We start from the raw sequence: 27013 nt of genomic DNA, 5'->3' as shown, positions 1-27013 counted from the left end.
AAACCCTAAAGAAAACTAGAAAACCACAGGGAAGAGAATAAAGGAACAGAGAAGAAACACAAAAACAATGCCCCAAAATAACAAAATTCTAATAAGAACATACCTATTAATAATTACTTTAAATGTAAATGGACTAAATGCAACAAACAGAAGAAATGTAAGGAAATATAAGGATAAAAAAGAAAAGACCCACATTTATTCTGCCTATAAGAGACTCACTTCAGATCAGCACACACACACACACACACACTCTGAAAGTGAAGGGATGGCAAAAGATATTCCATGCAAATAGAAATGGAAAGAAAGTTGGGATAGCAATACTCGTATCAGTCAAAATAGACTTTAAAACAAAGACTGTATGAAGAGACAAGAAAGAGCACGTAAATACCTAAAGCAAATATTAACAAACATAAAGGGAGAAATTGAAAGTAATACAGTAATAATAGGGATCTTTAATACCCCAGTTACATCAATGGATAGATCATCCAGACAGAAAATCAATAGGGAAACAATGGCATTGTAGAGTATATTAGAGCAGATGAACTTAGTAGATATTTACAAATATTTCATTCAAAAACTACAAAAATACACATTCTTTTCTAGTGCACATGGAATATCCTTCAGGACAGATCACATGTTAAGCCGCAAAATAAGTCTCAGTAAATTTAAGAAGATTGAAATCATATCAAGTATGTATGTTTTCTGACCACACAGTACAAAACTAGAAATCAATTAAAAGAAGCAAACTGGAAAGCATGCAAACATGTAGAGACTAAACAACATGCTATTAAACAATCAATGGGTAAAATAAGAAAGTAAAGAGGAAATTTAAAAATATCTTGAGACATTAAAATGGAAATACAACTCCAAAATTGTTGGGATAAAGCAAAAGCAGTTCTGAGAGAGAAGTTCATAGTGATACAGGTTTGAGTCAAGAAACAAGAACCTACTTCTTCCCAAAATATAACTTATGCCTAAAGAAACTAAAAAAAGAAGAACAAACAACACCCAAAGTGACTAGAAGAAAGGAAATAATAGAGATCAGGTCAGAAATAAATGAAATACAGACTAAAAATAAATATAAAATATCAATAAAACTAAGAGGTGGTTCATTGTTTTTTGTTTATTTTTTATTGAAGAGGTAGTTCTTTAAAAAGGTAAACAAAATTGATAAATCTTTAACCAGACTCATCAAGAAAAACAGAGAAAGGGTCCAAATAAATAAAATCAGAAATGAAAGAGAAGAAAGCATTATTTTCTATAACGCATTATTTTAGAAAGCATGCATTCTAAAAAATAATGTGGTATTACAACTGATACCACAGAAATACAAAGGATCATAAAAGAATACTATGAACAGTAGATGAAGAAGATGATTCATATAAATAATGGATTACTTAGTTGTAAAAAAAACCGAAATCTTGCCATTCTCAACGGTATGGATGGACCTAGAGGGTATTATGTAAGTGAAATAAGTAGTCAGAGAAAGACAAATGCAACATGATTTTATTTATATATGTAATCTAAAGGACAATATAAATGAGCAAACAAAACAGACAGACTTATAGATACAGAGAACAGACTAGTGGTTGCCAGGAAGAGGGAGGTTGGGTGACTGGGTGACAATGGTGGACTGAGTCAAGAAGTACAAATTGGTAGTAACAAAATAGTGATGGAGATGTAAAGTACAGCAGAGAAAATAGAGTCAATAATATTGTAATAACTATGTATGGTGCCAGGTGAGAACTGGAAATATTGGAGGGAACACTTTGTAAAGTATACTACTGTCAATAAGTCCTCATCCAAAAAAAAGTTAAATTAGATATAACTTGTCACCAAGGAGCTTATGGACTTGTATGAGAGACAGCATATAAATAAGCAATCACAAAACAACATGGCAAATCCTTGATCTATCAGGTTCTGTGAAAACAGAGGCCAGAATTTCAGGGAAGGGGTGAAGGTGAAATGTGACATTTAATGGAAATGCTACTTAGTAATATTAGAAATAAAAATAAAATATTCTATTGATAATTTCACTACCAAAAAAAGAATGGTGTGAACAATTTCATGCCAACAAAATGAACAACCTAGAAGAAATGGATAAATTTCTAGAGACATTCATCCATCCAAGATTAATCAAAATGAAACACAAAATCTGAACAGACTAATTGCTAGTAATGAAATTGAATCAGTCATCAGAAAACTTGCAACAAAAAAAGTCCAGGACCAGACAGTTTCACAGGTGAGTTTTACCAAACATTTAAAGAACAATTAATAATAAACCTTCTCAAATTATTCCCCCCAAAATTGAAGAAGGAATACTTCAAACTCACTCTATGAAGCCAGCATTACCCTCATATCAAAACCAAACAAAAACTTTACAGAAAAAGAAAATCATATGCTAATATTTCTGTTGAACATAGATGCAAAATTCCTTAACAAAATAACAGCAAAATGAATCTAACAATACACTAAAAGGATTATATATCATGATCAAGTGGGATTAATACCAGGGATGCAAGAATGGTCCAATACCCACAAATCAATCACTGTGGTACCCTACATTAAAAAAAAAGGATAAAAGTCATGCAATCATATCACTAGATGCAGAAAAAACATTTGACAAAATTTGGCGTCCATTTCTGATAAATGTCTCAACAAAGTGGGTCTGGGGAACATACCTCAACATAATAAAAGCCATAGATGACAAACCCATAGCTAACATCAAACTCAGTGGTAAAGAGCTGAAAACTTTTACTCTGAGGTCAGGAACAAAGTGAGATGCTCATTCTCACCACATTCAATTGGAATAAATTGAAGGTATTAATATTGGAAGTCCTGACCACAGCAGACAAGAAAAAGAAATAAAAGGCATCCAAGTTGGACAGGAAGGAGTTAAAACTGACTCTGTTTGCAGAAAGCATGTTACTCGACATAGAAAACCCTTAAGACTCCACCAAAAAAACTATTAGAACTAATGAATGAATTCAGTAAAGTTGCAATATACAAAATTAATATTCAGGAACCTGTTGCATTTATATACACTAATAATGAGCTAGCAAAAAGGGAAATAAAAAAACAAATCCCATTTACAATTGCATCAAAGAGTATAAAATACCTAGGAATAAATTTAACCAAGAAGGTGAAATACCTGTACTCTGGAGACTGAAAGACATTGATGAAAGAAATTGAAGATGATGCAAATAAATGGAAGGATATACTGTGCTCATGGATTGGAATAATTAATATAGTGAAAATGTCCACACAACCCATAGCAATCTACAGATTTAAAGCAATCTCTATCAAAATACCAATGTCATTTTTCACAGAGCTAAAACAAGTAATCCTAAAATTATATGGAAACACAAAAGATATTTAATAGTCAAAGGAATCTTGAGGAAAATATTAAGTTGGAGGTATCACGTGCCCTGATTTCAGACTATACTACAGTACTACAATAATCAAAACAGTATGGTTTAGGCACAAAAATAGACACATAGATCAATCGAAGAGAAGGGAGAGCCCAGAAATAAACCTTTGTTTATATGGTCAATTAATTTACAACAAGGGAGGCAAGAATATACAGTAGGAGGCAGTCTCTTTAATAAATGGTTTGGGAAAACTGGACAAACAACATGCACAAAATTGAAATGGGAACACTTTCTTACATCATATGCAAAAATAAACTCAAAATGAATTAAAGATTTAAATGTAAGACTTGAAACTATAAAACTCCAGAAGAAAATAAAGGCAGGAAAGCCTCAGACATTGGTCTTAGCAATATTTTGTTTTTTGGATATATCTCCCTTAGGCAAGGGTAACAAATAAAAAATAAGCAAATGGGACTACATCAAACTGAAAAAAAGCTTTTGTACAGCAAAGGAAACCATCAACAAATAAGACATCCTACTGAATAGGAAATATTTTCAAATCATATATCCAAAATATATAAAGAACTCATACAACTCAACATCAAAAACCCAAAAAATTCCATTAAAAAATGGTCAGATGACCTGAATTAACATTTCTCCAAAGAATAAATATAGATGGCCAACAGACATATGAAGATGCACAAAATCACTCATCAGTAGAGAAATGCAAATCAAAACCACAATGATGTATCATCTCACATATATCAGAATGGCTATTATCAAAAAAGTCAACAAACAGGTGTTGGCGAGGATGTGGAGAAATAGGAACCCTTGTGTTCTATTGGGTAGGAATGTAAAATGGTGCACTATTTTGGAAAAACAATATGGAGGTTTCTCAAAAAATTAAAGATAGAACTACCATGGTGTTGGGGCGACGTGCAGGGCTCCTGGATCTGAAGGTCACTGTCCAGAGCCAGCTGAGGTGGGAGCGTGGGCTCTGATCCCCCAGAGCCTGTCCCGGAGTTGTGATGGATGGGGGAAATAAACACAAATTGTTGCAAACACTTCTCTGTTTGCCAGGAGAGGGGAAAGGGCTCTTCCCTCTACTGGAGAAGCACCCCCGAGCCCCTTTTTCCCAAGGCTTTTATTGAAAAAGTTATCAATGGGGCTAGGTAACAGGAATGTATAGGTGATCTCATTACATCAGTGTGTTAATGTTTACGGAGAATAGATGATGTTTTGAAAAAAACAAATGGCAGGAACACACCGATTTACATGGATCCGAGAGGAGACTAGTAAACATGAGAGCGTAGTAAACATAAGAGCACAGTAAACATAAGAACGCCAAAGGTTCTAGGGTTAGGGTCTGTGAATAATGTAAATTTCCTTCCTAGTATGAGCTGGCTGTCATAGCTTTTGAGGGAGAAACAAAGCATGCATTAAAGAATTTACTTCTAGGCCTGATTTCCCCTGAGAATCACCAGATCTAGTTTAGGACTGTCTCCAGTATTGTTTCAAGCCTGAGCCAGGCAGAGGGAGGGAGCTGCCAAGAGATAAGGAAATTTATTTGAGATAGAATGAGGACCCTGGCCGTATCCAAGCTGAGCCGAGGGGTGCAGGTCATTTTGTCTTTTCTCTGTGTCCCTCAAGTTTTTTCCCTGATGCCCAGTTGTGGCTGTGTCTGTTGTAGGTTGTCCCTTCCATTGAGGGATCTTACCCATCATTGACTACCAGCCATCTCCCAGGGCTAAGCAGGCTGATGTGAGGGAGGCAGGGGTGCACCCCTGCCAGGGGGACAGGTTTTGTCTCCTCAGTGGCCTGTTTTCCCAAGGCCTCCTTGATTAGTTCCAGACTCGGAGCCCTCCCACCTGTCAGCAGGGCTACAGTTCCTGAAACCAGACAGGGCATTTCCCAACACCATAGGACACAGTAATTTTTTTCTGGGCGTTTATCCAAAAAAAAAGAAAATACTAATTTGAAAATATGTATGCATACCTATGTTTATAGCAACATTATTTATCAATAGCCAAGATATAGGGGCAACCTAGGTATTAATCAATAGATGATTGGATAAAAATGTGAGAGATATACATACATGTATGTATGCATGTACATATGTATATGTAATGTATTATTATTTGGCAATAAAAAAAGAATGAAATCTTGCCATTTTTTAATATATATTTCATTGATTATGCTATTACAGTTGTCCTATTTGTTTCTTCTGTTTACTCCCCTCTGCCCTGCACCCCCTGTTCCACCAGCATTCCCCTCCCCCTTAGTTCATGTCCATCGGTCGTACATATAAGTTCTTTGGCTTCTCCATTGCCTATACTATTCTTAACCTCTCCCATCTATAAAATCTTACCATTTGTGACAATAGGGATGGACCTAGTGGATATTATGCTAAGTGAAATAGGGCAGACAGAAAAAGGCACGTACTGTATGATTTCACTTATGTGTAGAACCTAAAAAAAACCAAACAGATTGACACTCATAGGTCAGAGAGATGCCAGAGGGAAGAATGTGTGTGTGGGGGGGTGTGTGTGAAAAAGGTGAAAAGGAATAAGAGGTACAAACTTCCAATTATAAGTCACAGGGATCTAATATACAGTATAGGAAATCTATTCAATAATATTGTACCAATAATAACTTTTCATGATGACAGATGGTTAGTAGACTTAGTGTGGCGATTACATTGTAAAGTATATAAATGTCAAATTGCTATGTTGTACACTCAAAACTAATATGATATATTTTATATCAACTATAATTTTTTTAAAAGTCACCAGAGAATCTTAGCAAGAAAAGTGATATTCTTAGATTTATGTGTTAAGGAGACATATACCACCTTTGTCCAAGGGTATGCGTTCATATTATGAGTAAAGATCACCTAGCCTTATAAAACAGTTGAGTAAGGAAAATTATGTCCATCAGGAAAGGATCTATATTGTTATACTAAAAGGGTCATTATTATTTCTCAACTTAGTAAACTCTCCCAGAACCTACCAGAATATAACGTTTACACATCTCAGGACCTTGTTTTATGTAATTAGCTTAAGAGGTGTGATGTATTTTAAGTAGATTGACAGGTTGTTGCAGTGCTTAAATTCATTGTGATGGTATCCTGGTTTTGGTTTTTGGATTATGTAAGACACACGTCTTTCCCCTTTAAAAGAGTTAAAATGTTTGTAGGGGTGGGAAGTCCTGGTACCTTTTACAAGCTGCTTATACTTGTAACACAGATTAACTTCCCAGCACGTAAAGGGAATACTGGAAAACCCTTGCATGATTAAGTATGCCCCTAGAGGATTAAGTTTTTCCACATATTTCAAGCCTGGGCTATTAATAGTGTTTCAGCACTAAACTTTCTGTACATCCTGATTCTAGGGAAGGCCTTTACTCATTCTGTCCTTGCTGTTAGTTTTTCCACTGTCCAGATTTGTAGCACCACAAAATTATCTGTGGAAACATAGGCTTGAAAACTGAAAATTTAATGAAGTCTAACAAAGTATCATCTCTGGAATTATTTCATTTTCTTCCAAAGTTTTTGTCCATCTTTCAAACTTATTTCTTCTTTTACTTTACTGGAAGCCTGGCATAAAGTAGCTATTTCGTGAGCTTAGTAGTTCACTCAGAAATAAGTGATCACTAAACACTTAGCATTTATCATTTTGAAAAAGGTCTTTTAATTCCCATGCACATTTCTCCTGAGATAACAGTCTGACTTGTAAGAAGTCTTATTACTGAGGGATTCAGTTATTAAATGTCTTTTTATCCAGGCAGTAAGTTGTCAGATTAATTTATGTGGTTAATCAGCCAAAGACTATTTTGAATATGCCTTGAGATATGACAGCCACCCCCATTGCTCCAGCCCTTAGGAATATCAGTCTGTCTGTTCCTTCCATCCTGCAGGTCGTTTCTTACAGCCTTGAATCCCGTCCTGGTATTCACCAGCCCCTCAATTTCTTTGACCTCTGCCTTTTTCACCCATATCCTGCTGTGAGTCCCCAAGTTTAGATGGGTCCTTAACCACATTTCTCTAAAAGTGTATGTTATCTGTCCTGAGCAGGGGTCTCAGATTGCTCAGCACTCTTTCTGTGATCCTGATCTGCTTCCTTTCTTCATTTCCCATGTAGCTGTCCCAGACCGTTACCACCCTCATCAAGTTCCATAGCCCACCCCATTCCTCTCTTTGGCAGCAGATGACTTTGTTGCCTGCTGTTCAGATACTAGAACTCCTCAGCCCAGTTTCCTCATCTCCTAAATTGACACTACAGTTGCTCTGTGCTTCCTGTGGCTGAGGGAGGACTACCGCTCCTATCTAGCTCCAGCTTCTTCATGAGGACTTTGAGAGTTCTTCCTTCTCTTCTGAAACTTTTCTCTAGCAATGGGAAAAAACAAAAACAAAAAAAACCCTACACTAAGATTTTAATATTATTTAAATAAGTAATACATGTACATGGTCTTAAAAATTCAAGTAGCATAAAAGAATATACAGAGGCAACTATTCGATGCCAGTTGTGTGTGTATATTCTTCCAGAGATGATATATGCATAAACAAACATATGTGCATTTCCCCCTCTTCCTCTCTCTTCCTTCACTTTTATTTTTAAAACATTAACACTAGACACATGATTTGGGCATTGCTTTTTAATGTATCTCATGTCTTGGAAATCAGTTTATGTTAGTACTATGGAACTGCCTAATTCTTTTTGAGGGATGGGGGGACAATGATCTTTTTTTTCTAATTTATTTTTCAATTACAGTTTACATTCAATAAATATATAGAAATGTCTCTTTTTTTTTAATGGATCCAGATTGTAATGTCCTTGATTGTAAATATACCATAATTTAGTTAACCAGTCCCCTATTAAAGGGTAATTGTTTCTAATCTTTTGCTGCTTCAACTGTGTTGCAGTGAATATTCCCACATATCAGTCTTTGTGTGCATACAAGCAGGAATGGTGTGGCATGCTGCTTAAGAGTCAACATTCTTATCTTTGGATTTTCTTTAAAATATTCACTTTGTAAAGTGAAAGATAATTGAATACTAAAGAATATTGAAAAAAAGAAAATCATAATTTCCTATCCCTCAAAAAAAACAAACAAGCATTTGAAAAAAAAAGTCAGAAGAGTCTGAACTGGGTTTAGTATTTTCATTTCTAAATGAAGAAACTATAACTTTTTCCCTATTTTTTGTTACTGCTTCTGCAACCTTTCTATATGTGTGTAATTGGTTTCTTGAACTTGTCTTTAATGTCTACTATCTTTTCAAAACATTCATCTCTTTATTCTGAATTCTGAAAGAATTTCTGAGCATTCTGTTTACTGTTTGCTTTCTGCAATTCACAGTTCCTATGTTTATTGAATTTTTAAATATGTGATAATCATCTTTTGATTTGAAGTACTCATATGTTCTAATACTATTCTGTCAAGACGACTGCACTTTTATCTTTTTATTGAAGGACAACATACATACAAAAAGTGCTTGATCATTTTTCACAAAGTACACCTTTGTTGCCCGCACCCCAGTCTCTCCCTTGTGTCCTCTTTCAATTACAATCCCTCCATGGTTAACCACTCTCCTAATTTCTAACACCATAGATTTCATCTTGCTTGTTTTTTAAACTTTATCTAAATATAATTATAAGTATTGGGTTGGTCAAAAAGCCTGTTTAGTTTTTTCTATAAACTAAAAGACACGTTTTTCATTTTCACCAATAACTTGATTGATTTGGATATTTTGAGTATGTCGACTGTCTCCTGCTATTATTGGTTTCTAGTGAGTAGAAGCCAGCGGTGCTGCTGAACATCTTCCAATGAATTATTTGGCTAAATAATCACAGCACTGAATTATTTGGCTAAAACATCAGTAGTACCAAGAAACTTCGCAAACCACTTTTGACCTGTTCAATCAGTCACAGCATCTTCTCCATACACTGCATAAATATTTTTTTTGCATTTCAGTTGTGTTTTTACTTTTCTTGAAATAATAAAGTGTAATATACCGAAAATGTTGCATATCTTCATCCACGTTCAGTATTAAAATGGCTGCACAAAAATTTGCCAGTTTTGATCAGTTTTTTTTTTTAAATGAATGCTGGTATGACAGCTCTCATAATACAACCTAACAAAATGGTTTTGAATGAAGTTAAAGACAACTAAGCACTACTAGAGCCATCATACAGAAAAAGTAACCAAACTTTTTTACCAACCCAATACATACTGCTTCTCCCTTTTGTTTAACATTATGAGAATTATCCATATTGTTGCATGTAATTGTATTTTGTTTTCATTTCCATATAGTATTCCACTAAATGAGTAAACCAGTTTCTTTTGGGGGCGCTATCATGAACAGTGCTACTGTGGGCACTTTTGTTTGGGTCTTCTGATGCACATTTTTTTTTTTTTTTTGGAGAGAGAGATATATATCTCTCTATATATACATATAGATATAGATATGTACATACATATATAGATATATATATATCCCATACATATAGATATAGATATATATACCCAACATATTATTGATCATAAAGCATATAAGTGTTAAGCCTCTAAACTTGTTACCTCATTTTGCATGCCTCTGAGAATGCTGGCTGTTCCATATCTTTACCAGTACTTGGTATTTTCTGTCTTTCTCATTTTAGCCATTCTGGTAGGTATAAAGAAGTATTTCACTATGATTTAAGTTATTATTTTCCTGATAACTTCTTGGCCATTTGGATCTCTTCTTTTGTGATGCACTGGGTGAAATTTAGTTTTACATTTTTTAAAAATTATTTTTAATACAATTGTCTAGCCAGTAGGTCACATTTCCCATCCTTCTGTCCTCCCTTTCCCTTTATCCTTGTAAAAAAATTTTTCTTGGCTCTTCTCTTACTTGTTATTTTTTCCTAACAACTGAACTGTAAAGTCAGTAACCCCAAACTCTTCCCGAATTTTTAGTGAATTTGCATGTAACTTATTTTATTTGAGAAAATTGTCATTCAAATTGAAAGAAAGCCCTTGCTGATGTGGCTCAAAGTATCGAGTGCTGGCCTGTGAACCGAAAGTTTCTTGGTTCCATTTGACTTCATTCCCAATCAGGGCACATGCCTGGGTTGTAGGCCACATCCCTAATAAGGGGTGTGCGAGAGGCAACCACACATTGATGTTTCTCTCTCTCTCTCTCTTCTCCCTCCTTTCCCCTTTTTCTAAAAGTAAATAAATAAAATCTTTTTTAGAAAATGGAAGATAATATTGTCATTCTTTCTAAGAAAGAAAAAAGTGATAAATACTAAGCTCTCCTAGTTTTTTGCTCCAGAGATTGATTATCCCCATATTTAACACTAGTTTGTTTGTTTGTTTTTCATTTTTAACAGGTGCTTATTAAAAGTGAAAATCTTTTAATATGTATTTGAAACCTACAGCCCCTTTTTAAAAAATGTAAATGTTTTACAGGTTCTTGATCAATATGAACGAGAAGGATTTCATTTCCTAGTGAAGGTATTTAATTCTTCACATTCCTTCTTAGAAGACTTGACTGGTCTTACATTGCTGCATCAAGAGACCCAAGCTGCTGAGGTAAGAGTAAAACAAGCTTTATGTACTGAGAACTGATGTATTTGAAATCTATTTAATATTCAGATTTATAGAAAAAGAAGGCAATTAATTACGATTTTTTCCTCTTAGAACAAACTTACAATTGCAGGATGCTGATGTGTGCAGGTTGTCGCATAGTAGGTATCAAATGCAAAAAATTGCTGATAAAGGAAGTACAGGTTATTGATTCCCAAGTATCTCTGTTTCTTACTGAAAAACAGCATGCCTGTTGCTATTGGAGAGTTGGCTGTAATGTCCATAAATCATAATGTAATTCAGGGAAGACATTGGACTCTGGCACTGTTCTTCAATGACAACATGCTTGGCTTTTTTTTTTTTTTTTTTTAATTTTTTGATCAGTCTTCTTAGGCCATTGGACACCACCATGAAATGGCTTCCTCAGTTACAACCTAAAAGGGTTATATTTCGCTTGTCAATTTGAATATTTTGCAGATCTTAATTTCCTGGGTCACTACAATTATGTATTTTTTAAAGACTTAGATTTAAAAAAGAAAGTTATTTTGTTTTTCCAAATGCTTCACTGTTCTTAGGAAAAGGTATGCCAAATGCGGTGTGTCGCTATTTGTGTCACTTGGCAAAATGGTCAGTCCCTCAAAAAGACCGAATGAAATTAAATCAACATCTTTCTACCCAGTTGCTTAGGTGAAAAAGCTCTAAGGAAAAATGTGGTCTATCATAGCATTTCCAGAAGGTACATAACAAAAACTTTAAGTGCCTGTGTCCTGCAAATTGCCAGTGGTCCTATCATCTGATTTATTGATTACCTCCCACCCCACCCCTTCATGGGGGTGTATATTCTCACCTTTGGGGGAGGTTCCAGGGGTCGGTGAGTATATGGGCAGGCCCAGTACTGTTCAGCTAGTGGTGAAAAGGCTGTTGTTTGGGAGATTGGAGATAGCTGTGAGCATAGGAAAACCATGTGGAAATAACCAGAGTCACATCCTCTGAAGCTTTCAGCAGACTGGGGTGAGAATTTTAAGCATACCAGAGCACCAAGACAGTGTACCCCTAGTGCTAGACTTACAACTGAAACTGGTTCTTCTTTAACTTTCTTTGGCTTTGATATCCTGGGCATTCAACCAATATAGTCTTCCACTGATGACCAGAAGTTAGACCCACATAGATTCTCTTAGTTTCAGAAGATGAATGGCATCTCTGCAGGACTTTAAGAGACTTTCTGATTTTCCCCAGAACTTTGGGTTCACAGAGAGGGTTCAGAGCTTTATGTTGATCCTAGCCACCGTTTTGTCTTTTCAGCAGCAGTATACTGCCTGATGACAAGGGAAAAATAACATATGTCTTTTCAAGCATGTAATCATTTGGCTAGTTAGTTGGGGGAATTTTTCCACCCAGCTAGAAATAATTCACATACTTTAGTTGGTTAGAAGAATTGAAACTTGAAATTGACCCCATATTTCTCTCTTTAAAACAGAGCAGATGTTAAAATAATGGGCACATTTCTTGATTAAACCTGGCTTGTTTTGCATTTTAGTTTGTCAAACGTTAACAGCCTTTTAAAAGACCCTGGAAGTTTAAGAGAGCCACAATGACTAAAGCGATGTGGGGCAGCAGGGGGCATCGTTTCATCCGCAGTCTGAGTTGTTTGTTTCTTTTTTAAGTATTCCTCAATTAAATTATATTTATAGTTTTGGAATCATAAGCCACATATCAAATTTTTGATTAGAGATGGTAAACTTGTTGGCATATGGGCCAGATATGGCTTGCAGGTGTGTTTTCTTTGGCATGCCCTGTGTGTTAAATTCTGAATAAAGCCAGCATTTTAAAATTATGAGTTTTACATAAAAATCAGAATTTTCCCATTTATAACTGCTTTGAAAAATCAGACCTGGCAATGCCAGGCCTGCATTCCTAAATAGTGATGGTTATCTGGAGCCAAGAAGCAAATTGTATCGATAAATAATATATTTACTTGATATGAAATTTAAAGGTATAAAAATATTCTGTGTGGAAAGGAAATCTTCTACACCTTTTCCTTACCACCCAGTTTTCTTAGTGGAGACAAACACTGTGTTTAGTTTCTCGCCCAAAAGTATTCTTTTTTTTTTTAACATATTACTTATGTATTTATTTTTTATTTTTCAGTTACAGTTGACATCCAATATTATTTTATATTAGTTTCAGGTGTATAGCATAATTAAATAATTTATTAACTGATCCCTCTGATAATTTAGTACCCACCTGGCACCATACATAGTTATTAGAATATTATTGACTACATTCCTTACGCTGTACTTTACATCCCCATGAGTCTTTTGTAATTACCAATTTATACTTCTTAATCCCTTCACCTTTTTTACCTAGCCCCCTAACCCCTCTTCCACCTGGCAATGCGTAGTTTTTTCTATGCACCTATGAGTCTGTGTCCGTTTTATTTGTTTATTTTGTTCTTTAGATTCTACATATAAGTGAAATCATATGGTATTTGTCTTTCTCTGTCTGACTTGTTTCACTTAGCATTATACCCTCTAGGTTCATCCATGTCACCACACATGGTAAGATTTTACTCTTTTTTATGACTGAGTAATATTCCATTGTATATATGCACCACATCTCCTTTATTCATTCACTCATCTATGGATTGCTTCTGTATCTTGGGTATTGTAAATAGCTCTATAATCAACATAGAGGTGCATATATTCTTTTGAATTAGTGTTTTGGGTTTCTTTGGCTATATTTCCTGAAGTGGAATTGCTGAGTCATAATGTAGTTCTCATTTGATTTTTTGAGGAAACTCCATACTATTTCCCACAGTGGCTGCACCAGTCTTCATTCCTGCAAACAGTGCGTGAGGGTTCCCTATTCTCCACGTCCTTGCCAGCACTTGTTTGTTGATTTATTGATGATAGTCATTCTGATAGGTATGAGGTGGTATCTCGTGGTTTTCATTTGCATTTCTCTGATGATTAGGGATGGTGAACATCTTTTCTTGTCTATTGGTTATCTGAATGTCCTCTTTGGAGAAGTGTCTATTTAGGGCCTCTCCCCATTTTTTAATTGGATTATTTGGGGGTTGGGTTTTTTGTTTGTTTGTTTCTGGTGTTGAGTTGTATGTGATCTTTATAAATTGTGGATATTAACCCCTTACCTGGTGTCTCATTGGTGAATATCACCTCCCATTTAGTAGGTTGTCTTTTCTAGTTTGATGTAGTCTCATTTTTTAACTTTTTCTTTTGTTTCCCTTACCCGAAGAGATGAGAAAATATATTGCTAAGAAAAATTTCAGAGATTTTACTGCCTATGTTTTATGCTTTTGCATTTTACATTTAAGTCTTTAATCTATTTTGAGTTTTTTCTTGTATATGGTGTAAGAAAGTGGCATAGTGTCATTTTTTTGTATATATCTGTCCAGTTTTCACAATACTATTTATTGAATTGACTTTCTTTACTCCATTGTGTGTACTCATCTCTTTGTTATAGATTAATTGACCATATAGGTGTGGGTTTATTTCTGGCTCCCTATTCTTGTTCCCAAAAGTATTCTTTAGGTGATGTTCTCCATTTAGATGATGCTTTTCAGTTGATGATCCTTAGAGGTATTGGTATTTGCAGCCCCTATCTTAGAAAAGGATCATCACTTTTCTTAAAAAACTCTTAATAGGATTGTGTCTTAAGATAATGCTCACCAGAGAACCTCATAACAACAAAAGTCATTATCCTATCCACATTAATTTACATTACTGTGAAAAATATTTGTGTGCATATAAATAAATGTTTGTCAAAAAATATACATGTATCTGTGTAGTGTTTTGATTTCCAGTGCATTTGTAAATGTTCAATAATAAAAATACAAAATTCTGCATCTCATATAGAAAGGTCCCAACTTATTTATTCTAGCAACACGCTGAAAAGCACCTAGTTAATTTTCATCTTACGCTGTTTTCATGCATCAGCATGAGAACCGCAAAAGATTCAACCAGATAAGTATATGTGACAATTATTTTATACATTATTTATAAAATATATATTTGTACAGATACTGTTTTTAAAAAAGAATTACTGAACATCTTTTGAAATTCTGATAGCAGAGCACTATGCTAGTGAATGATTATAGAAGTTAATGGGATGAACTCATGGTCTAGTGTGAGAAACAGACACATAAATAGGGCACTCTAATACCATTAAAAATGTTTTAGTCACTTATAAATTAAGTGATGAGAGAGCATTTACGCCTGCTTTGGGGAGTAAGGATGTCAAGGAAAGCTTCACACAGAAAGGAACAAATATTCCAGTTAAATTTTGAAAATTAGTTAATTAATTATTTTAATTGAGGTATAATTAACATAACGTATTAATTTCAGGTGTTCAGTATAATGATTTGCTATTTGTACATATCACAAAATGATTACCACAGTAAGTGTAGTTAATATCCATCACCAGTTAGTTTAAAAGGATAAGTAGGCTATCTTTAAAAATAAAAGTTGGATTTGGGCAGGGAAAGAGTAGGGAAGTAGGAGAGGGCATTCTAGGCTAAATAAAAGAAGTCTCAGAGGCCAAGTCTTTAGTGTGTTACTCATAATCATAAGCATGCAGCTGGAGCCAGAGTTTCCTGAAATAAGATAAGGTTTTTTTTTTTTTAAATAACAGCTTTATTGAGTTATAATTCACATACTATGAAATTCACCCTATTAAAATGTACACTTCAGTAGATTTTTTTAGTTTATTCACAGAGTCGTGCTACTATTACTATTAAGTTTAGAGCATTTTCATCACACCCCAAAGAAACTCTGTGCCCATTAAGCAGTCACTCCCCATTCCCTCTCTTTCTGGACCTGGCAACCACTACTCTACTTTTTTGTTTCTATAGACTTGCTTATTCTGGACGTGTCATGTAAATGGAACCTCACAATATGTGGCCATTTGTATTTGGCATCTTTAACTTAGCATGATGTCTTCAAGGTTCAGCCATGTTATGGCAAGATAATTCTCTTTTAGTAAAAAGAGAAAAACTTTTGATGCTATTAAACTTTCTCATATTCTTTAATGCTTGTGGTCTGTCTCCCAAATTACAGCCCCTTTATTGAGCAATGCATAGCTGATCCTACTAGAGACTACAAATCTACTTATTTTCATAGAAAGGGGCAAAGAGATAATGGATTACAAGATAATTTTTCTATTTATTTATTTATTTATTTATTTTTGAGAGAGAGAGAGAGAGAGACATTGATTTGTTGTTCTACTTATTTATGCATTCATTGGTTAATTCTTGTTTGTTCTCTGTCTGGGGATTGAACCTGATACTTCGGTATATCAGGTCTATGCTCCAACCAACTGAGCTACCCAGCCAAAGCTTGGAAGATATATTTAAGACAGAGTCATCCAGATCTATGCAACCCAGTTTTTTGCACCCATCTCCCTTCCATTATCCAAAAACAATTCCCATTATTTCAGTCTAGGTTACTAGTACAACACTGCTGTTGAGATTAACAGACAAATAATCAGGTTGGTTTGTGTTGCAGGAGGGCTTGAAGTGCAAGGTGCAAAGTGGGGACTGGAAATGTGGTGGACGGGGTTGCCAGACTTACAAAGATGAGTTTGTTTTGGGAAATGATGATTTTGAGGTAATGGAATGAATGAGAGAAAATGGATGGTTTAGAGATAGGATGGAGATAGAGCTTAGAAAAAAAAAAAAAAAAAACAGAACAGAACTGGTAGATTGATTTTGCAGACAAAGGAAAAGTATCCTGCTTCATTTAGTGAAATGAGGAGAAGCTGCCAAGCTAAGAGGCAATAAAAATATTTTAATGAGAAATAGTGTGGTAGATATTTATCTTGAATTGTAGATTAAAAATTAAAAGTACTCACCTCATAAATGTTTTCTCTAATGTTATATTTCATAAAGTACAGGCCTTGGACAGAGACCTCTTTGTCTATAGTCCATTTAGCTGCCAAATTATAGTTATATTCTACCCGTTGAAGTATTACAAAGCCTCACAGAGGAAAAGGCCCACGCACCTTTTTACTCTCTTAAAATGTTGCCATCTGAATAGGGAATTCTGTATGAAGTTCTAACCATTACTTTCAAAACCCTTAGGAAGAATGGGCTTGGATATATGGAGACTGAGCCCAGTTCCCTGTTGCTCCTAGACATCTGTTTATCCCAGTTGGAACCAAACAAATAGCCTTAAAGTTGAAGGACAAGATGTCCAAGTTGTGGAGCTGGTGAAGTATGCACCAAATGCTCTTCAAATTGCTGAATTTGTTGAAGAAGGACTCAGTCTAAGTCAAACATGGGAATGACTTAGCCATCTTTTCATGAAATTTGTTGTGACTTGTCTTTTTTTAGGGTTATTTATTAACTAAGTAGCAGTACACCTGTACTTACTTCATTCCAGCTGTGCGTTCAACTTCAGCGTTGTGCTGTGGGAAATGTCAAATAATTTTCAAGCTCCATCTAACTAAAGAGAAAAGATTGATTCATAAGAGAATAAATAAAGCCATATTGATATATCCTTAGAAATTCAAATTCCAAAATCCCATAATCCAACTTCCCAAAATATTTCATTCTCATTCTTGACAGTTTGCAAAGTTCCATGATTTCAGGATTAATTTTAGGCTACATTGCCTTCTCCTGCCTTGACCATATTATCAATATTTGATATTGTATCATATAGTTATGTTTTCAGGATTGTAGTTACCACACTCTTTTAATATAATTGTTGAGTTAGGGATTAATAGAATGATCATTTAAAAAGAAAGTTTAGCACGAACTTTAACATGGGATGTAAAATCATTAACAGGTGGGCAGAAATGAACAGGGCTGAGCCAATGGCTTGGTTCTGAATTAAAACTCAAGTTCTGACTCATCTACTACAGACTTCAGAATTTTAGAAAATAAAGTGTTCATTTTTCTCATAGCAGGAAAGTCATAAGAAAAACATTATAGTCATGTGATATGACTTCATTGGCATGACAGTTTACTATTCAGCAAAGTAAATAGCTCAATTAACAAATGTTTCTGCTGGGCCTTTTGCACTTACACTGAGTTTTTGGCCTCTCCCACTCACAGCTGGTTTTGATTTGGTTCCTGTGGATTATTTGTTTTGTTTTGTTTTGTATTTAACAACAGTCAGATATTTATGCACAGCTTCATCAAGAGCCTCTGATGACAAATAGCCTTTGGAGGCCAGTAGAAGCTGTGGGAAACCCCGTGTCAGCACTTAGACCTGTTTCCAATGGAGAAGAATTGCTCTGGGGACTGACCTGGCCTGCTCATGAATCCAGTTCTCTTTTCCCAGAGCCTTCTGCTAGCCCCTGTCCAGCCTGCACTGGCCCATCCTCAGACTGTATCTTCCCTTGATTTTTCCTTATGAAGCAATCAGTCAAGACACAGCCTTGGCCTTCTCTCCTAATTGAGGGGGGAAAGGCAGGTACAGGCAGAAAGCCATTTAATTCTTAGACTGGGAACTACAGACTAGTTTTTGAAATAAGTTTTGGCTATACCCCTGAAGAACTCACTTTATAAAATGAGTCCCTTTTATTTGCTGTCAGAGTTATCTACATGGATTTGACATGTTTTGGTAAGTTGGTATTAGGGAAGGATTCCAGTTGGAGGATAAGCATTAACGTCTGGGCAGAGTTCCCCACCCTTAAGGAGTCTTGGATGGTATAATCCACTTGGAGGTCTATGGGAGAGAGAAGGGGAGAATCATAAATGCTAAAAGCAGCGTTAAAACAGAAATATTAAGAAATACAACATGGGAACTGTTTTCTCCTTCAATTTTAGTTCTTGTTCTGCTAGTGTTCTCATGAGTCCTTGGGTGAATAACTTAAACATTTTGTGTATCAATTTCCCCACTTATAATAAAGGGATTGAACCATATGTGAAATCCTTTTTAGCTCTAATAATTCAGTGATTTAGCTCTAATAATTTAGCCACAATGACCAAAAAGTAAAAAGATGGCTAATTCTTATATCAAAAAATGTTTTAAAATGGCCCTGACTGGTGTGGCTTAGTGGGTTGGGCATTGTCTCGCAAAGGGAAAGGTCATGGGTTAGATTTTGATCAGGGCACATGCCTGGGGCCAGGTCCTCGATTGGGGGTATGTGAGAGGCAATAACTGATTTATGTTTCTCTTGCACATCCAAGTTTCTCTCCCTCTTTTCTCCCTCCCTTCCCCTCTCTCTAGAAATAAATAAATAAAATCTCTTTTAAAAAAAGTTAAAATGTATCAGAGTGATTACTTTTTGTACATTTTATAAATATTCTTTGGTATCTATCATATCTGGCTGCCATTACCAGAAACATTTTTGGTCACATTCTTTTGAGATTTAGAACTACTTTGAGCCTTAAAAGAACATTTCTCATACTGTGTATTGGTTGGTGTGTGTAGCAATGTGTATAAATCCAAAATAGTGTCATCCTGCCAGCTGACCTCATTCTCCAGACTTGGCACCCAGGACTTTTGGCTTCTTCATAAACTCAAGTCTCACCTCACCGTAATTGAGTATGTTCATAAAGATGAGTGCCAAAGCCCCCTTGTTTTAAGTAATGGCAGTATCCGTAGAATGTTGAATGTGTAGTAAACGACGAATTTCTTTAAAAATCAGCCATAATACACTCTAGCACACAGAGTGAATGAGTAGCCCGAACTCTGGCCTGATCGGAAGGCCTGAGTTCATATCCCTGCTCCAACAAATGGCCGAGACTGCTGTGTTCAAATGTGTGGGTTGTGCGGTGCAGGACTCTGTGCGGTGGCCTTGTGTGAGACGTTGGGCCATTTCCTTAATTTCATTGAGCTTCATTTTCTTCATTGTAGAATGGAATCAATTAATTCCTACTTCTCACAATTACTGTGAACATTAAATAAGAAATCATCTTTCAAAAGAAAAGGCAGATAAATTGAACTACATCAAAAACTTTGTGCTTAAAATAGTTTTTTGAAAATTTTGTATTAATAAGGAACTGGTATTCACAATGTACTGGGAACTGTTACAATTCAACAATGAAAAAACATAACTCAATTTAAAAATGGGCAATGGATTTAAATAGACATTTCTCAAAAAGTTATATAAATGTCCAATAAGTACATGAAAAGATGCTCAATGTCATTAGCCATCAGGGAAATCAAATCAAAACCCCTGTGAGGTACCACTTCATACCCACTAAGATGACTGTAATCAAGGAAACAGATGATAAATAAATGTTGAAGAGTATGTAGAGAAGCTGGAACCCTCATACAATGTTGGTGAGAATATAAAATGGCGTAGCCACTTCAGAAAGCAGTCTGGCAGTTCTTTAAAAAGTTGAACACAGAGTTACCATGTGGCTCAGAAATTTTACTCCTATATATATAACCGCGCAAAATGAAAACACATGTCCATTCAAAAATTTGTAGACCGATGTCCATAACAGTATTGTTTATTCATAATAATCAAAAAGTATAAACAGCCCAGAGGTCCATCAACTGGTAAAGAAATCAACTATTAGAAAATAGAGGGATATTATTTGCCAATAAAAAAAGAAATAATTACTGACATGCTGCAAGGTAAATGAACCCTGCTAATTGAAAGAAGCCAGTGATAAAAGGCCACATATTATAGGATTTCGTATATAAGAAATACTGAGAATTTTAAAATCCATAGAGTCAGAAAGCAGATGAATGGTTGCCAGGGAGTGTGGGGTGGGAGACTGGGGGAAAGTGAGGAGTGACCGCTTATGGTTAAGAGTCTCTTTTTGAGCTGATGAAACATTCAAATCTTGGCTTGTGGTAATGGTTGTACAACTGTGAACATACTAAAATCATGAATTATATACACTTTAAATGGGTAAATTGTAAGGTATGTGAATTATATCTCAATGAAGACTCTTTTTTTTTTTTTTTTAAGGAAGTAAAGAAAGTGCGTAGCCCTAATGTACATGTTGGGATTCTTTGTGCTTCCTCCTCCTTTTGTTGTCTCTCTCTGGCCCTGAGGGTAGTGATGATTCTTCTGTCTGTGACAGACTGTCAGTGTATGTTAACTTATTGTTGTAGAGGTGACAATAATTTCTACCATTTTTATTGTCCCTCAATGTTCAAGGCCTTAGTCTCTGCTCACCATTTAACCCTTTCTCATACTATGGGTAACCAGTAAGTACTGGGAACACTGAGGAAGAAGGAAGAATATGGAAGGGGGGCCCACTGGCCACCTCCCTGGTAAGCTTTCTGGAAGGAGAAAGTCAAAATGTCAGTTCTGGCCACAGAGACTCTGATGGAGTTATTAGGAAAAGTTGAGAGTGCTTTGGTATCTATCATTATAAGCGGAAGCACGTGTTTCAAAGATCCATACCCCAGCCTGGATTTGAATATTTTTTAATTTCTCTCTTTACCACAGGGTTTTGTTTTTTCCCAAGACCCTTTATTTTGAAATTCTTAAATATTCAAAAAGTTTTTTTAAAAGTACAATAAATTCCCCATGTACCTTCTACCTGGGTTCAACAATTAGCACTTTGTCACTAGCTTCTCTTTCTCTCTCTTACACATACACACACACACAATATGAGCATACACACACCACATCACATGCACACACACGTTTTCCTGAACCATTTGAAAGTAAGTTTCATATACATTGACACCTAAATCTAAATTTTCTAGTAATGGCAGCGAGATATGATGGATACCAAAGAATATTTATAAAATGTACAAAGTGTAAATGTAAAATAGCGTAAGACTGCCAAGAATACAGACATTTTTCTATGTAAACAATACCACTGGCATCACTGAACAACAAACAATAATTCCATATCACCTAAAATCCAGTATATATTCAAATTTTCCCAGTAGTACACAGGATTTTAAAGGCACCTTTGAAATCATTGTTTTCTTTTTCCTCCAGTTTGCAACTTTATACTTATGAAGCTTTTTAAAATAATAATTAAGCATCAGTCACTTGGTATATAAATCTGGGCATATCTATTAAGCTCTTGACACCCTCCTCTCTAAATAGGGAGACTTTGTTATTGTATTAGGCAGTGTACCCCAGGGATCCTGCTGTCCCATGCAGGTCTCTTCCAGCCCTGAGCAGTGGTTCCTGTGCCTGAGGCTTTTGAGGAGGTAAGAATGGGACTGTGAAGGCTATTTTCCATATTTTGAGGAGCTTAACAGAAATAAACATTGTTGATATTGAGGTTACATTGAACAACTAAACCATCAAGTTGTTGTTTTTGGTTTTTTTTCATTTGTCAGAAGCTCTGACTGGCAGTTGTGTATGCCTTTGAATTAGAAAAACAGTAAGATAAAGTACTGCCTTTTGTTGGGTAGGAGAGGTTTTCCTGAGATCTAGTCTGTGTGAGAGATAGTGGGGATTAGGAAGTGGGAGCCGCTGGCCCTGATTTCCTGACTGCGTCAGCAGTGGAGGGTCCCAGGGAGGTGTTCTTGCAGTTTGTCTTGTGACCATTATTCTAGGGGCTGTATTTTTACAGCTGACCCTTCTCACTTGCAAACAGAACAGCTGCCATGTGTTGAATTTGGGGGTTGTCCATGTTTTTATACTGTAAAATTAAATTGATTTTTTGGTTCTGAAACCTTAGTGTTGCTTCATCTTGTTTCTCAATTAGCTGTGGGAGAGCAGGGAGGAAAGAGAATATGAAATATTCTAAGATCCATGTATTTACTTATTTATTTTAATCCTTACCCAGGGATACACTTATTGACTTTAGAGAGAGAAGGAGGGAGAGAGAGAGAAACATTGATATGAGAGAGAAACATTGATCAGTTACCTCCCATATGCACCCTGACTGGGGATCAAACCAGCAACCTAAGTATGTGTCCTGACCGGAATTGAACCTGCAACTTTTTGGTGCATGGGATGGTGCTCCAACCAACTGAGCCACCTGGCCAGGGCTGAGGTGTATATTTTTTAAAATTAAATATTGTCAGGTTTAATCATAACTTCTATCAGTCCATAAGTACTTATTAACCCCTTGCCAAGTTCATGGTGGTATGGGGATTCACAGAGGCACAAGCCAGGTCTTCAGGAGAGAGACATGGCATAATCAGGGGAGTAGGACAGAAAAGTTACTGAGACTACAGGGCAATGGGTGTGTACAGAGAGCTGAACGCATGGTACAGTGAGTCCTGCAGGATTTTAGGAACATCAGATGCAGAGAGAGGGTTCCAGGCAAGAGTTGGATTTTGAGCTGGACCTCCAAGGTTGAAACTCCCAAGGATAGGAGAGGAGAAGGAGAGAAGGCATTCCAGAATGGCCCGTGGCATGGAAGCATCCAAGATCTCTGATGAAAAGTACCAGGAGGGGTATAGCAGCCAATATTGATTACATTATCTGTGATTTCTGTGAAACTTTCGTACCTAGCCTTTGGATGCCCACAACAATCTCATCAGGTGGCTACAACCCCCTTTTATGGATGAGGCTGTCAAGACTCAGAGAAGTGAATCAATTTGCTAAGTTGACTGGACATTGTTAAACTTAGCTGGGCTCAGTGTTCATCTACATATCCAGGCTTATGAAGTAAACCTCAATGTGTCCTACTTTATAGAGAGTACCTCTACTTTCAGATTAAGCAATTTAACAAAGCCCTTTTGCTTTTTGTGTTTCCTTACACCTGCATTCTTGCATTGCATGGCTTATTTCACTGTTCCATCCTGGGGACTGGTCAGCCAGCATCACTGTGCTTTCTTACTCCTTTAAGGATAGATTAGCTTCTAATATCTGTGAGAATGAAATTTTTATTCAGTCATGATTCCATCTCTAGACTTATCTATGGGGAAAAGAGCAGGTAAGAGATAACTTCTTTATTCCTGGCCTTTACTTTTTCCTAAATTACAAAAGGAAATTGAGTGCTTGTCTTCACTTGCCTTTTATTCAGCTGTCTGGTCAAAAAAAATCAGTGCTAAAGTAGAAGTATTTATAGCTTATTGTTGCAGAACAAAATCATTGTGTTCCTAATTATAAATATCATTAACTGCTGTGGGTTTGTTTGCTTGTTTTTAATTTTGCTGCTAAACTTAAGGCCTATATGTTTACTTTACCTTAATCTTCCTTGGAAGAGGCCATACCTAATTCTCCTTACCATTTCATTAAAAGGAAAGAAACTTGGCTTTTAAAAGATTTTTAAATATTTTATTTTCATAAAAGATAGAAGCATATAATATTTATGTGTTATCCTTTGTCTAATGTATGCTCATTATTGGATTAAAGCTTAAAGCACCATTTCAGTATCAACTTTTTAGAAATAACCATTTTGAATTTCTATACCCAAATACTGATTAGTGTACTCATATTCTGCTCCCTTCTTCCCCTTTCTCTTAACAATGACCTGTAGAAATAAAACTATTTTTCAATACCGTGAAAGCTAGGCTGAAATAATATTAAGGCTAGCCCCCTTCCAGCATCATGGGCCTGGGAACAGTATTCTCTTGGAACGCAAATATAGGTTTTGAGTGCCCCTGGTCCTGCCACTTAGTTACATCACTTCCTCTTGCCTGGGCTTCACCTGTAAAATGGGATAATACCCACAGTGTCGGTGTTATAATGTGCTTTGAGATATTTAGAAGTATAATGCAAACATTAGTTTCCATAAGTTAAATATAAATGAACCAGGTGGAAAACTACCATAGCTTTTTAAAAATAAATTCTTTCTTGGTATACCTTTGAAAGTATAACAAAGGCCTATGATGGCCTTTGAACAAAAATGTCTTGAATTGAACTTTTCAACAATCATTAACCATTAAAATGGTAATTCACATTAAAAGGATATTACTTGAGTGTAAAAGAGATTAGCAACATGTGGTTTTGTTGTAGAAGAACCTATAAAAACCTATTTGATTCCAGTCAAGGTATAAGAATGCACATTAACTTTCAAATAAATCTGGATAAAACTTCCTAATATGAAACAATTTCAACTTCTTGATTGAATTGTGACTTTCAAAAGGACAAAATCATTGTTACCTGTTCTGAAATTAACTTCTCATAAGGAAAACTAAACATAGCCTTTTCTCTAGTGTGCCCCCTTTCTCTCAGTTAGGCTGCGCATGCTTCTGCTGCTACATCCTCTCCCACCTCCAGACTTTGTTCAGTTGAGCCTTATGCTGATCAAGCTCTGTTTCCTTCTCCACGGGGTCTGCCCAGTATTCCTGCTGGTCCTTCTAACGCAAGCAGCTACCTCCTTTGAGGAATGGTTTCTCACTCACTTCTTTCTGTTGAGGGCAAGGTACAGATGAGATTCTGTTAGTTAAAGTCTGAAAGTACCGTGCATGTCTGCAGCAGTTTGTATTATTACAGGAATACCTTGATCCAAACAGTGCTTTAGGAAAATAAAAATGGTAAAGATAAAGAAAATTTGCCCCCTTTTATATCTTAATGTTTCCAAATGAGCTATATGCACAAGAAAACATAAAATATTATATAAAATCTAAAGAATAATTATGAAAACACCCAGGTCAAAAAATGTAACATTGCCTTTCATTTGTTTCATGTTTGGCTCTCTGGTTACAGCCCTAGAGGTAACTGTCATACCTACTCTTGTGATAGTTATTTCCCTGCTTTTTCTTACAACTTTAGTCTACTGTATGGATTTCTAAACAGTATAGTTCAGTTAGCCTGACTTTGAACTTTTATAAATGGAATCATGTCCTGTGTAATATTTTGTGTCTTGCTTCTTTTCCTCAACATTGTAAAAGCTACCCACATTGTTGTCTGCATCTGAAACTTGTTCCTTTTCATTGCTGTATAGTATTCCATGGTTTATCCATGTACTTTATATAGATATTATAGCCCTTCCAGTTTTAGAGTGTATAATAAAGAGTGTAGGTTGGGATACAGATATAGATATAGATGTATATTTCCTGGGTTACCTGTGCAACATTTGTGTAGGTCACTGATTTTCAACCTTTTTTCCATTATCACCTCTTCTAAGGAGAAAACTTAATTAATTTTAAACTTAAACTTTAAAATTCAAAAGGCTGACGGTCTATTGGGTGTATAATAATATCTCATTATGCTTTTAACTTGCATTTTCCTGATTATCAATGAGGTTAGACAGCTTATGTTTATTATTTGTTTGGATTCCTCTTCCCTGATGGTTTACTTCTCTATTTCAACTCTAAAAATTCCTATATGTTCTGCTTATGTAACCCTTGTTAAAAGAAAACACAATAGAATGGCCTAGTTATCCACTTGAAAAATACAGTGGAACTCACAGACCTGTGTTCTGATTCCAGATGAGTTGTTCAACCTTGGCAGAGTCCTGTCTATACTTCCAGTCTTCAGTGTCCTCATTTGTTAAATAAAGATATTCGTTAGGTTAGAATAGTGGTTCTCAACCTGGCTTCCCTTTAGAATTTTATCTGGGGTGCTTTCCTAAAATACTGATGTTTAGATGACACTTCATCAGAAAGTTTGATTTTCTTGGATTAGAGGTTTTTATATATTTTCTAATCTAATATTCCATAATGATAGGATATTTTTAATACCTGGGTTCCATGGTTTTGATCATCCTTCCCCCTTGTGTGCACCCTAAATTAAATATGCCAGAGGGTTATTTTGTATCTTTGTAAATGAGTCATAAAAAGGAGGAAACTCCTTAATTTAGTCCACAGAGGGAACATGGTGTCAACATTAAAAATATTTTTTGTAGCTTATTTACTTTTAGCATTCATAAGGTTTTCTTTTATTGACAGCTGTCATGACAAAATGCAATATTAAGACAATATTAATGGCAATATTAAGAAATTATAAATGAGCCTTAGAAGGAGTGAGGCACATGTCAGGTGAGGGCCCAGCACAAGTCTGAGAAGGCTGAATTCATGAATTCCTGACATTGAACTTTCTCCTGTAAGATTCTATCCCATTGCCAAAGACCTCGCTTGCAATTCCCGTTGGAGAAGGGGCTTCTCAGGCCTGGGACCATGCTACAGTTTGTGATCCAGGAAGAGTTGGCCAAAACCACTGCTCTCCTGGGTAAGGATGTCACTGGGGATGGAGAAAGGCATCATGAGAGGGCATATACCATTCCATCTGCCTCTTTGTATTCTCAAAAGTCTCCATAATGAAAAGTTGTTTTTTCCTCCTGA

General features: G+C 35.8%; 1 protein-coding gene across 1 annotated transcript in view; it reads left to right on the top strand.

The window, feature by feature from the left end:
* The window catches only part of ATG7 (autophagy related 7), a 282375-nt gene that overhangs the window by 164444 nt on the left and 90918 nt on the right, over positions 1–27013 (top strand). The window contains exon 18 of the mRNA XM_054595174.1: positions 10821–10943. Coding sequence (XP_054451149.1) covers positions 10821–10943 — 123 coding nt within the window. The remainder of the gene's footprint in view (positions 1–10820; positions 10944–27013) is intronic.

The sequence above is a fragment of the Pteronotus mesoamericanus genome, unplaced genomic scaffold (assembly GCF_021234165.1).
Source record: "Pteronotus mesoamericanus isolate MK-2021 breed Mesoamerican mustached bat unplaced genomic scaffold, CSHL_Meso_final scaffold_54, whole genome shotgun sequence".
Taxonomy (NCBI): Eukaryota; Metazoa; Chordata; class Mammalia; order Chiroptera; family Mormoopidae; genus Pteronotus; species Pteronotus mesoamericanus.
The sequence above is the reverse complement of the archived record's forward strand: the minus strand, read 5'-3'. Positions and strand labels throughout refer to the sequence as shown.